At 38.4% G+C, this 12,372-nt stretch overlaps 1 protein-coding gene across 2 annotated transcripts in view; it reads right to left on the reverse strand.

Moving 5' to 3' along the window:
* Positions 1 to 412: 412 nt before the first annotated feature.
* Positions 413 to 12,372, reverse strand: part of pcdh17 (protocadherin 17) — a 106,895-nt gene continuing 94,935 nt past the window's right edge. Inside the window, exon 4 of one of the 2 annotated variants that reach the window (XM_052026278.1) lies at positions 413 to 3,666. In XM_052026278.1, coding sequence (XP_051882238.1) covers positions 2,975 to 3,666 — 692 coding nt within the window. In that variant the 3' untranslated portion in view covers positions 413 to 2,974. The remainder of the gene's footprint in view (positions 3,667 to 12,372) is intronic. The other variant, XM_052026277.1, reaches the window with a different exon arrangement.

The following is a 12,372-nucleotide window of genomic DNA, read 5'->3' on the forward strand; positions in this document are numbered from 1 at the left end:
TTATGCTGTGCATCAAAATTTTATCTGAGCTCTAACTGCTAAACATGTTTGGGAATGTGTGTGCACTTCCAAAAAAAATTTACTGGTGCTCTGTATCTAAGCTATCCATGTTTTTGAATAGCCTGTTGCTGTTGGGTCCTTTTGGGTGATGTCAATTGGCAGGGAGCTCACAGTTGACACCATATTTTGTCATTTTCAAGCTTTGAATAAAGGAGCAGTAAAAGACAATGGAGACCTAAATTAGTTAAAGAGGTGTTGGAGAACCTAGCAGCAAAGATGTGTCTTCACTCCTCAAGGATATTCCTGAGATAATTTTCTTTTTTTATTTCAGGGGTGGGAGAAAGGAGTAGGGATGGGAAACTTGACCACCATCATCCCTGCCATTGGCTGTTTAGTGATCATGTGACATTAGTGAATGCAAATGTCTGATCCTAATATTCTGTAATATAATCAATTGCATGACTGACATTACAAAGCTCTTCATTTCTTGTGAGATGTGGGTTTATTCACTGATTTAGATCATACACAGGACTCCAAGAGAACATCTAGTTATTAGCAATATACACATTCTGCTCAGCAAGTGTAGAATTTAATTATTTTTTGGAACAGATATTTTAAGCTTTTTTTTCATCAAAACAGGGACACCAGTTTAATATTTAATCACAATGCCAGTAGATTTCTTCAGTTGAGACACTTGCAGTAAGAATATATTTTTGTCTGATCTGCTAAACAAGGGCTGCAATTTGTTGACAACCAGATAACTGGTTTTGACAGTTACAATACCTCACACTTCTTACTGGAGCCACTCATGTGTAATTACATAGAGGTGTCCTCTGGTACAGACAGCTCACCATACTTCTGTGGCTTTAATGAATGCAAAAGCTGGTAGCATTGATGTTAGTAATTGGTTTAATTCTTTGTCCTTGTTTTCCAGATAGATCACATTAAAACACAGCCATTTAACAATAGCAGTTGAGTTATTCCATACAACATATGCTTTTCTCACCAGTTGCTCAGTGTAGCTCAGAGCCCTATGGGGTGACAGGGACTGATAAATGCAGAGCATCAGCCCAAGGACCAAGGGGGGCTGGGGAAGTCAGGACCTCAATCAGGCTTCATTCAATTACATTTCAAGTCAACAAACCTTGATAGCAAAATCCCTCTCGACTACTTCTCTGATTAATGTTGCTTGATGCCAAAATAATGTAATTAGGTAATAATGAGTGGGTGTATGTTATGTTGGCTATCAGGACTAGCTGCTGACCTTGGTGACTTCTACTCAAATTAGTAAACAAATAGTTTGAAAGTATGTTTTAATGAGGCTGTGAAAATATATCACTGCTGCTCAGCTTATTTTTTTTATTTTGTTGTTAATTAAAGTGGTGAGGTTATGTTTTATTAAGCTGATATAGACTTAATGGAAAGCTCTTCAGAGAAAATTGATGTTAAGATGACTAAATAATGAATAAGCAGCAAAGTGACTAAATAGTGTCATTGATGAGCTTTTAGCTTCAGTTGCTTTTCTTAGTTTTCATATCTAATGTGAGTGTTATTAAGCAGGGTTATTGTTCTTTTTAGCTATCAAGCTAAGTTAACCTGACATTGTTCAATCTTAAAGAAAACTGCAGCGCACACAAAAAAAAACTCAACGATGTAGAAACATTTCAAAATATGGAGACAATTTCAAAATAATACTGACAAGTACATATTTCTAATTTAGTCACCATATTTTGAATAGCTGATATACTTTAAGGGTTACTTTGATGCATACATTACTGGCTCGTTAAACAGAATCTGCTTGTGTACACTGCTTCCCACATTCCAAAGGGAAAAAGGGGAAAATAGTGAAATTAAACTCATAGAGTTCGACAGCTACTAAGGCAACATTTGCCAAATACAGTATAAGCCCAAATATTTTGCAACACAACTATATATTAATTTAATAAAATACACAATATAGCTCTTAGTACAATTAACAAATTTGGCTCATATGCACTGATATTGCAATAAATCAATTAAAAAGCTAGATTCGGTGTAAACACTCCATGATTTTTACATTTGCACACTGATGTTTTGTTTTGTTTTGTTAGTACTTCACAGGTATTCCCTTTAACGAGTCATTTTAGTGTCCATTTTGAATGCAACATAAATATCTACAAACAGAACAGTGTTTCTTACACAACATATTTTATCATCTAACAATAATATGATGACAATATTATGATAGGTAAAATGCAGAGGAGGAATTCAAACAATTGGACACTAAAATGTCACTCTTTGGTAGTACAGCTTAGAGAATACCCTTTTGTACTTGTTTTGTATTAGGTTTGAGAGTGTGGGGCAAACTTTCTCCCTCTACAGGATCCATTTTAGAGAAATATTTTAAAGTGGGTTTGTACAAATGGTTTGGATGTGCATTGTAGCATAATGATCCAGAATGTAATGCCAAATGAGGTGACAATCAATGACACACTGTTCACTGCAGATAAATCTAGTTCATAAGGACACCTACATCAGCCAACTATAACTGTACACGCTGAATTAGACTCAATATTTTCTGCAAAGCTGATACCTGCTTCTTATCAATGCTGCCCTTGGTTGTTTTCTGTTAAACAATGATTTTTTTCCCTATGCAGAGCTGTACTGACTGGTTAGCTTACAGGCACCTGCATTCTCCACTTTAGTCTAGGGAAGGGCACATTTTGAGATTGTCAAAATTCAATTCAGTGAATGAAACACATCAATTTTCATAACTATCCTGGTGAAAACACGTAGTTTGTTTCCTAAGACACACAAAAAGAACAATGGTAAGTGCGCAATGGGCACTTTGAATTCTAGCTCACAGAATTAACAGCATTATCTTTCCTTGTATTCTGCCAGTTAGTTTTTCATTTGAAAAACAATGCTGCCTTAAAACTTTTGAGTGTTTGTCCTTTAGAAGAAAGGTAGTCAACTGTCATTAAGTATGCTGAATTCATTTTCTCACAGTTGAAGGGTCACTTCCTCGACAATCTTGTAAAAGCTTGTCGATTTCTCGAACTACCTGCTCAGCATCCACTCCATCCCGTCCTTGGTCCCGTGTTGAGGGTTCATACTGATCCAATACAGTGTCCACCTCATTGAACTCCCGGCCAACTCTGGAATGCACATCTGCAAAGACTGTAGCCACTGCTTCAGGTGTAATAAAATGGCTGTCACGTCGTTTATCAGGTGATGGGTAGTGGCTATCGGATGTTAAGAATTGGCTGCTTGACTCTGCTGATGTGTCGGCCATTTTTGGCTTCACTTCAAATCCACCCAGGGATTGTTTACTTGATCTGTTACTGCCTGCAACTGAAGTTTTGTCCGGACTGCTTGCAGCTGATGAGACCTCTTGCAAAAGAGGACTAAGAGCACGCTTAGCTTTTAAATAGGGTTTTACATTTGCAACAAGAATGGTGTGCTCTCGCTTGTCTTTCCCAAAAGTACAGAAAGTTTTTTTCCCCGAGGGAATTGTGTTTTCTTGAGATTCAGATTCAACTGCAGCCTCTACTGCTGGTACAAAAAGATTCCGACGATAATCTGAACATTCAGCTTGATTTGGAGCAGGGAACTGAGGCATCCAACACTTATCTGAATGACCCAAGACACGGCATTCATCTGTACAGTTGACACAGTCCTCCTTCTCTGTAAAAAAACAAAACCTATTACGCCTTAGAGAACAAATTACTTTAGCCAGCAGAACAGTCACATTAACAGCCAAAGCCTATAATTAGAGTCCAATTAGCTGTTCTAGGTAGCAGAAATCAGTAGCAGGGAGGACAGAGAAAGTGTCTCTCCAAACAATCAGATAGTAAAGGCTATAATAACTCAGATGTAAATGGTATTAAATTATAAGGGGTGAATGTTTCCTTCATGCACACACACAAATACCTGTTGTTCAATATCTATTTTGACTGAGTAAAGATCAATTTAAGTGTCAAAATATAAACATACTTACTATAATATATTAAAATTATTCCCAAAATGTGTGAACTTATCAGAAAATAACTTCCAAATTTACATTTATTTGCAGAATATTTTTTCTATTTTGTTTTAAAATCAGAGACCACATTTTCATTTTAATGATCTTCCCCAGTTTTTGTAAGTTTATTGCTTTATGTGGTTTAATAACTGTTAATGAATTATAAAATCTATTTCGGCTTTCCATTACGATGATGATAACAATGGTTTAAACTATTTAATAAATGCATGCAATGGCCAATTCTAAGCAATATTTCAGAAGCATATTTTTGAGGGACAAATAAATATGTCTATTTCTTAATGTTCTTCAGTAGACTTGTTAACATTTTACCATGATGTCATTCTTTGTTACTACCATGTTACAGAGAATTAACTTGCATTTATACAGGATCTTTCATGAGATCAGGATATTCCAAGGGGGATTATAGCCAATTAGATGTTAATTGTGTCATGCAGTAACTTGTAACATAGGAAATGCAGCAACCAATTTGCACACAGCATGGTCCCGTAAAGCCAAATGTGATAAATGACCAGACAATCTTTAATTGTACATTAATGCAAAGAAATTTGGTCTGCTAGACATGTGCTGTGCGCAGCACAAATACCACTTGGATCTCCTGAAAAAAATTGTGGCCAAAAATTTATTAAGGCAGCACAACTATGTACTAATATGATTATCGTTGTGAGTTACATGCCGAGTTCACAGTTGTCGCTTCAGTGTTGCGCTGACCAGTGGGTAGTGGGTCACCACTTAAGCACCTCATCCCTGTGATAGCCACAGAATAGCTGCCATGGAGGTTAGGGTGAACAAGGAGGAAGCTCTCCTTTGCTTCTGGGCACCCACTACACACCTGGCTGGTTCAAACAACTTCCGTGCTGTGAATGAACAAAGCAACAATGAGATGTGGACTGATCAAGTGGCAGTGATTATAACATACAGAAGATTCACACAGAATGTGAACGGTGAAGGGGGCACCACTCATTCATTTATCACAATGCTGACCAGGAAACTGAGGCTGTCAGGTGTCGTATGTAAGACACTGATGAGACAGTTAAGATTCTTCTTAATTGTCATCTCACTTTCAATTCCTGCATATGTGTTTCTGGTATTTTTCTGTCAGTTAGCACGAATGGTTGTTGGTCGCAATCTAAAGATCCAATTTCTGATCATAGTGGAGAAAATGAGAGCTGTTTTACTTGGGACATCATTAAACACGTCACTCTTGCAAGGCAAACATCAGCTGTGCCAAGGAGGATTGCCTGAACCAATTTTGTGATGAGTATGGAAGTGATTCCTTGCGCAATGCACCCCAGATAAAACTGATTTTATGTGCAATCTGCACATAAGAAAGCATACACAAATGTCTAATTTCTAAATTTAAAACATTCAGTAGGAAATGGTTATTCTGTTTAGTATTAATGATATTGTTATAAGCATTACAGGATTTCCAATTTCATCATCCTTACTTAAAGGTAACTTTGCTTTGGTCTGCCATACTATGAAGTAAGTGCTCTGCACTTCAGGGATACCAAGAACTATGGGGAAAAGCTGCAGCTCTGCTGGCAGAGCACAAACAACAGCAGAATTTGCCATATTCTCTGGTCACAAAGGGGTTGCAATAGGTAGAACAGCACCTCCTCAGTAGGGGGCCAGCAAATTGTGCAATTGGTGTAATGATACATTTAACATGGCAAAATATTCCAAAGTGCCTTGCAGGTGTTACAGGAGGAAATGTCAGGTCAGGTATCCATTGAGAGAGAGTTTCTATGAGCAACTAGAAGGAAGAAAGAGTGGGATCTCTCCTTTTCCGGAGTCAATAGGTTCTGTGCTTGCTCTAACTCAAGAAAACTGAGCACATCATTAATGTTGACACTTCAGTGCAGTAGTAGGGAGTGCAGCACTGTTGGAGTTTCCTTTTTTCAATTAATTTCAGGTTAGTAATAATAATGCCCCATGTTTCAGTGTTAACATATCAAAATAACAGTGGCAGCAGGGCTTATACAATGGCTCTGGGGCAGGATGCTGCCTCTTTTGTACTCTTCTAATAACCACAGATTTGTTTGGAAGCTGTCGTTAGCTTACAAAATAGTCATACTGACGAGAGACAAGTGGAAGTAAAGTAAAAATCTGAGAGTGATTTATGCCTGATTATTTGTGACGCACATTTGAAATATTTATTTAGAAACTGCAGCATTCTTGTGTTCAGTAATTAGTGAGGAAATGGCAGCAGGTGTAAGAGAAAGAAGGGAAAAGAAACATACTTAAAGTACAAGTGCTAATATTTCAAAAAGATAGCAACTTATAGCAGATTTTAATTTTTTTTCACATAAAGTATTCAGGCTGTAAAATTAGGCTTGCCAGCTCTTTCATTAATGTAACTGAATTCCTTTTCTGACAGGTCTTCAATAGGGTTTCACTTAATCTCCCCTTTTAATAACAAGTAGCTTTTGTAACTAATGAGGAGTATTTGGTCAAGCCTGATCTCCATAAGCGATGCTCATCTCCTCATCGTTGAAGTATTCCTTACTCACTCTTTAACACCAAATCTTCTTTCTAATTTTGTGGCTGCTCTATCCGTAAAAGAAAGGACTTGCTGGCCAAGCAGAAAAGACAGAAACTCTCACAGCATATGCCACGGACGGCATCTCAATGGAAGCTCCTGATCACGACTCACTAGTGATGATTTATGAAATCTAGCCGCTAACTCTTATTAATTTTCACATATAAATATTTAAACTTAAAGTTGCCCCTAATACTTGATGTTGTTCATTTTAAGAACAGTCATATTTAAAGTATTTCTACTCTGTCTTCCTTTCCCTCAGGGGCCAGTTTCATAGAAGATGTTCAGTGATATCAATCATGCAGAAAACATGGGAGTTACAAAGAATAAACAAAATAAAGTTTGTTCTCAAAAACAGACTGGCTCAACCAGTAAGTTGCAGAAATACTTGGATGAATCCTACTTTGCAGATATCACTGCTCTGCAGAGGCAATGCAGGGTAACTAGAAATGGGACGACACCTTTAAATGTATATTTATAAATTGGTTGGGCCAACGAATCTTTTGCCCGAAGGCCTATCATGGGAAATTCAGTAGTGCACAAGGCCCAAGGCATCAAAGCTACTGAACAGGCCTTGCATGAAAAGGAAACTATATATGCCCAAGGAGTCCTGGGACAAGGGAAGACAGCTGAGAATTAGAAGAGGGTGGTATTGAATATTACGTAGAAGGGCTGGGCTGAAGATTGGTAGCTGGTGATTGTTGGGGTATTTTGGGTGGGGAGGTGAAGGATGGTCGTCGGGAATAGTCAAGATGGGCAAACATTGACAGTGGGGGCATGGTAAGTAGTAAGGGATTGGGATTGCTGGTCAGGGATATGGAAGTGGGAACAGTTATCAGAGTGATGGGTGGTATGGTTTGGGAGAAGGGGCATGTATTGTCTGGGGAGACAAGGAATGTGTGGATGAGACTGGCAGATTGGTCGATAAGGAAGTGCTGGTTTGGGCTAGGAGGTCAGGAGACTGCTGGTGGGGGTTTTTCCACAGGGTGTGCGGGGGGGGTGGAGGGGCACTAAGGCATGTCCCCTTTAGGCAGCAATGAAGCAGGCTTCATAAGCAATGTGAAGGCCTGCTTCTGCTTCTGCATTGTGCGTACCTTGCAAGTGGGAAAACCATCATAACAGGTTATTTAGGACAGTGAAGTAGCAACAGCTCTGGGGAAGCAATAATACCTGGAACAGAATACGTTAGTTAATTTTCACCTAATGCAAACCCTTAATCCCAGAGGTGTCGGTGTTTCACAGATGCACTTATTAGGTGTACTACATGCTGTAAAGAATGAAACAGGATAATAAATCTTAGGAAATCTGGCCAGAAATTACAAGGCAGTAATTCAATGAAGCACTTCTCATAATGTCATAAACTGCAAGGGCAGTTTAAGGAGAACCCCAAGAAATGGATTACTGCTTAACCTTATTGCCATATATATATATCAAAAGAGGACAGATTTGTGCAGCTTTGATTTTCCCATGTACTTTGAACAGTGTTCCTTTGCTGCATTAAATGCAACAGAGGCAGTAACATAGAGGTGACAGGACAAAAAGATAGGGACAAATAGCTGGAAGTGTAGGCACCTGTGTTATTGATACCGTATTAATGCCAATTTTTCCCCAGCAGGATATTGGAACTTGTTACATACATACAACAGAAACAGATAAATAAGTAATTAAAACTGTTTCCTTTAATCTTCTGTCACTGTGACTTCTTTATTGATAAGAAGAATCTGAAATTCAAGGTAATTTTGGTCCTTTTAATGGTAAGTAAAACTTTAAAATTACAAACCACAGAAGGACATTTGTTCCATTGTTGCTGTGCCAGCTCTTTGAAAGAGCAATCCAATTAATCCCACACTGCTGCAGCATTCCTCATACCCGTTAGCTGTCCTCACATCAAATACAATTATGGAAATTGGGTTTAATGAATTAAGGTTGATTCCCCTGCAACTGTATGGAGTCTCACTGTGATTTGCTAATTTCTTCACAGATCGGTCTCAGGATTTGTATTTTAATTTGTTTCTCTGACTTCACCAAACCTTAAAGCAAATAGCATCTCTGAAATTATCATGTCTGTCTCTTGTAGTGCTACAAACAGACCAATATCTAATATCCAACTGATGTGAAGCAAACCAAAAGTACTAAGAGGTGAACTGGCCTGATTTGATATATCTTTGTTAATTAATATGTTTTTCTAAGATGCTGTAAATTGTCCCCAGTGTATAGGTGAGTTATAGAGTCTGGGGGAAGTTGATGAGAATATGAGGAGAATAAAATTAGTGAAAATGGGTCATTGATGGTCAGCACAGATTGAGTGGCTTGTAGGCCTATTCCATATGATTGAAGAAGAAATGTAACAGTCTTTACTATCCAGTAAGCAGCACTAGAATAAACTGTAGCAGCTTATTAGTATCGTATTAATGTAACTGACTTAAATTTTCACACTAATTACAATTCACAAGCTTGAAAGACTTACACACTTCTCCTTCACTTTATCGTCTAAACTTTGACAAGGATTTCCATTGTATTTCTGACAAATGTAACACTGAAATGGAATAAGTTCTGAGAAAATTCCTTGCCAGTTTTCCCTCTTTTGATCTTTTGTTCTAACCATTATAAAAGGTTTACTTACAATTTTTAGTGGCCACCTACACATCAATGTTGTGCCAAAGAAAGCATAAACAACAGGAGCTGGCTCTTCAGCTTCTGTGTCTCGAAATTTAGCTACCTTCTTCTTCAACATTCAGACACTTCTCCTCTGTGGTCACGAATTCCACAGTTTCATCACTCTTTGTGAAGAAATTTCTTCTTCTCTCAGTCCTAAATTTCTTGCCCTGTATCCTGAGACACTCCAGCCAAGGGAAACATCCTCCCTGCACCCAGCCATGTCAAAATTTTGTAAGTTTCAATTAAATCAATCTCATTTTTTGAGCAAGTTGGTGATTTACTTCAAGGATTTTGCAGTATAGTACATTTCTGGTAGAAAACACATTCCTTCCCTCTGCAGGAAGATTTCCTGTATGTATGTCTTGAGATTGGAAGCACACTATATCAGGAGTCATGGCCATACACATTGTAAAATTGCATCTCAGTGTCTTAACATTTCCTATTTTTGCTTACTTTAAATGAGAAAATAAGATTTACTGAAGAATCAAGGTTTTACTTACAACCATAATTTTCATCCATACATTGACTTTAACACATTAAAGAATTCTGTGTTGCTTCACAGGAGCACGATCAAACAAAAACTGATGCCGAGTTACAAAAGAAGGTGTTCGGGCAGGTGACCAAAAGCTTGGACGAAGAAGTTGGTTTTAAAGAAGATCATAAAAGATGAAAGAGAGGTGAAGAAGTTCAAGAAGCCAGAGCACAGAGGCTTGGCAGTTGAAGGCACATTTGTCAACAGTGTAGTGATTAAAGGTGAGGGCAACTAAGGGCCAGAATTTGAGTAGAAATATCTCAGAGAATTATTGGTCTGGTGTAGATTCAAGAGAATGCATCCTGGCTTCTCGTGCAAGGTAATATCAAGATATCTAGTTGGACAATTACTGATTTGTTGAATAACTGAAATGTCAGTAAGTCAGAAACTATAGATATTAGTCTGATCAATCCATCTTTCATGTGACAATATATGAAAACACACAACAGCATCAAGCCAGTAATTTGTCTGAAATTTCAATGACTAGGTTTGGAGTGGGGGATGTAAACATGATCAACAAGGATGGACCCTTTCTTATGATTGATGTGACAGCTAAACAGCCTTCTCTGTAATTGGACAATAAATTCTAAGGTAGATTGCATAAGAAGTGGGTTCAAAAAACTACTCATAGGAACTGTGATGTAAGAAAGGCATATACAGCATGCCAGAGAAAGACGATACTATAATAACGTCCAGTACTCTAGAATATCCAAAATTGTGGTAATGTCTAGTACATTAATATCCCAACCGGAATACAGGTGGATGTTACTGCTGTCAGTTGAATGGACTGTTTGATGAAGGCAAACTGTCTTCTTGCTCCAGGCTTGCTTGCTACTGCAGTTAAAAGGAAGGTGCTGATCAGATGAGTCAGACACAAAGCTCTGACAGCCTACCTGGATCAACCAGCAAGGGAGGTTGTATGTATTGGCAACCAAAGGCATAATTATGCCATTTTTGGATATATTACCATAATTATTAAAATTGTGGGTATAATCATTGCTGTTTTTCATTAGTACATAGGCCATAGCTATTGTTCTTTTGTTACTATTATTGTCTTCGTGTATGTAGACTGCATTATTCATTGATAAATGAAGACTGAAGAACTGCATTTGTTTGACTGAAATGCTACCTTCATGGTTCTTGCGCTCCAGCTAAATAAGATGAAGAAAGAGATTACAGCACATGAATCCAGTTAGTGGCTCACAGGACTCTTGAGCAGCCAACAATGTTAGGAAATCCCAATGCCCATGATGCCAAGTGTTCCCCAGTGAAACTGGAGTAGATTGTTTCTTCGTAATTACTGGGTGACCTTCCTGATGCAACACAAAACTGAAAATTGGGAGATATGGTTTAGATCTGCGGCCGACAGTTAGATCCTGCAGTGAGCAAGTTGAGAGACAATGTGATCTTAGCCTCAATGAAGAGAATAGTCCAGGCACAAGAGAAGGTGAAAGATCTTCCCACAGCATTTCACATACCTCAGTGACGAAAACCTTGGAACGCCTGAGCCTGTGAATATATTGTTCAGTGAGGTCCAGGTTGGATGTGGTGTCTCAGGGTGTAGGTTCTTTGCAGATGGGCACGTCTGTCCCTCTAGCCCTGAAGTCTCAACCTACCACAAGTGCCCAGATATGGCCAAAATGATGCCACCAAGCCACAGACATAATGATGCATCTAGTGGTGTGTACTGTCAATGTCACAGAGGTATCCATTCTAAGAATACATCAACTGCCGTATGTTGAAATAGCACTTGCTATTAGTTGTAGTGTGGACAATGAAAGGTGCTGAGCAGTTTAGAGATGGGTCCAAACCAAATTAGAATTTGCTTATACTCTAAGATCACAGGTCTCTGCCACCGGAAAAATGCTAATGTGAACGGTGCATACAGGAGAACACAAAAGGCGTAGGAGGAACTAAGTGGGTCAGGCAGCATCTATGGATGGAAATGGACAGTCAACATTTCGGGTCGAGATCCTTCATCTGTTGCATACAGGGGGACAGTTCAATAATGCAGCAGGTGTTATTTGAGCTAACTACATACAGGCGACCCTTGTGTTACAGCTGTCAGGTTATGTAAGTTCGCCCTTACAGAATTAACAAGTCACTGACTAAAATTTTGAGATACGAAATAAAATTCACTGTCATGGAATTTGTGTGAAAAAAGTAAATAAATCAACACAAAATGCATTCTTTTTCAACTCGTGTTTCTTGACGCATGCGCAGATCATGGGGTTTTGTGTTATGGAAAATTGCAATTCTTGTTTTCTGGGGCCGCAACCCTGTAGGTGCTAACTGATCTGACTTCTAGGCTTATGTAACAATGGCCATGCTGCTGACTGAACAAGAAATCAAACAGAAATAGTGCCAGTTGGAAACAATAATCCTTCTCTGAACCACGCTCGAAGGCTTATGTAGAATTAATGTGTGCTAGGTTATTTTCGTCACTTAAGTCAACAAAACAATAGGAAATTAAATCACCAGTACTACCCCAGTCATAAGTACAATAAGCTACAAGTATAATGGTTAAAACAGACAACTATAAATCATGTGACTGCTGCAAGGCAAATTCTGTTTTGGTGATGATATTTTGACAATAAAGAAGAAGAAAATTAATGTTGA

Source organism: Pristis pectinata, chromosome 11 (assembly GCF_009764475.1).
Source record: "Pristis pectinata isolate sPriPec2 chromosome 11, sPriPec2.1.pri, whole genome shotgun sequence".
Classification (NCBI taxonomy): domain Eukaryota; kingdom Metazoa; phylum Chordata; class Chondrichthyes; order Rhinopristiformes; family Pristidae; genus Pristis; species Pristis pectinata.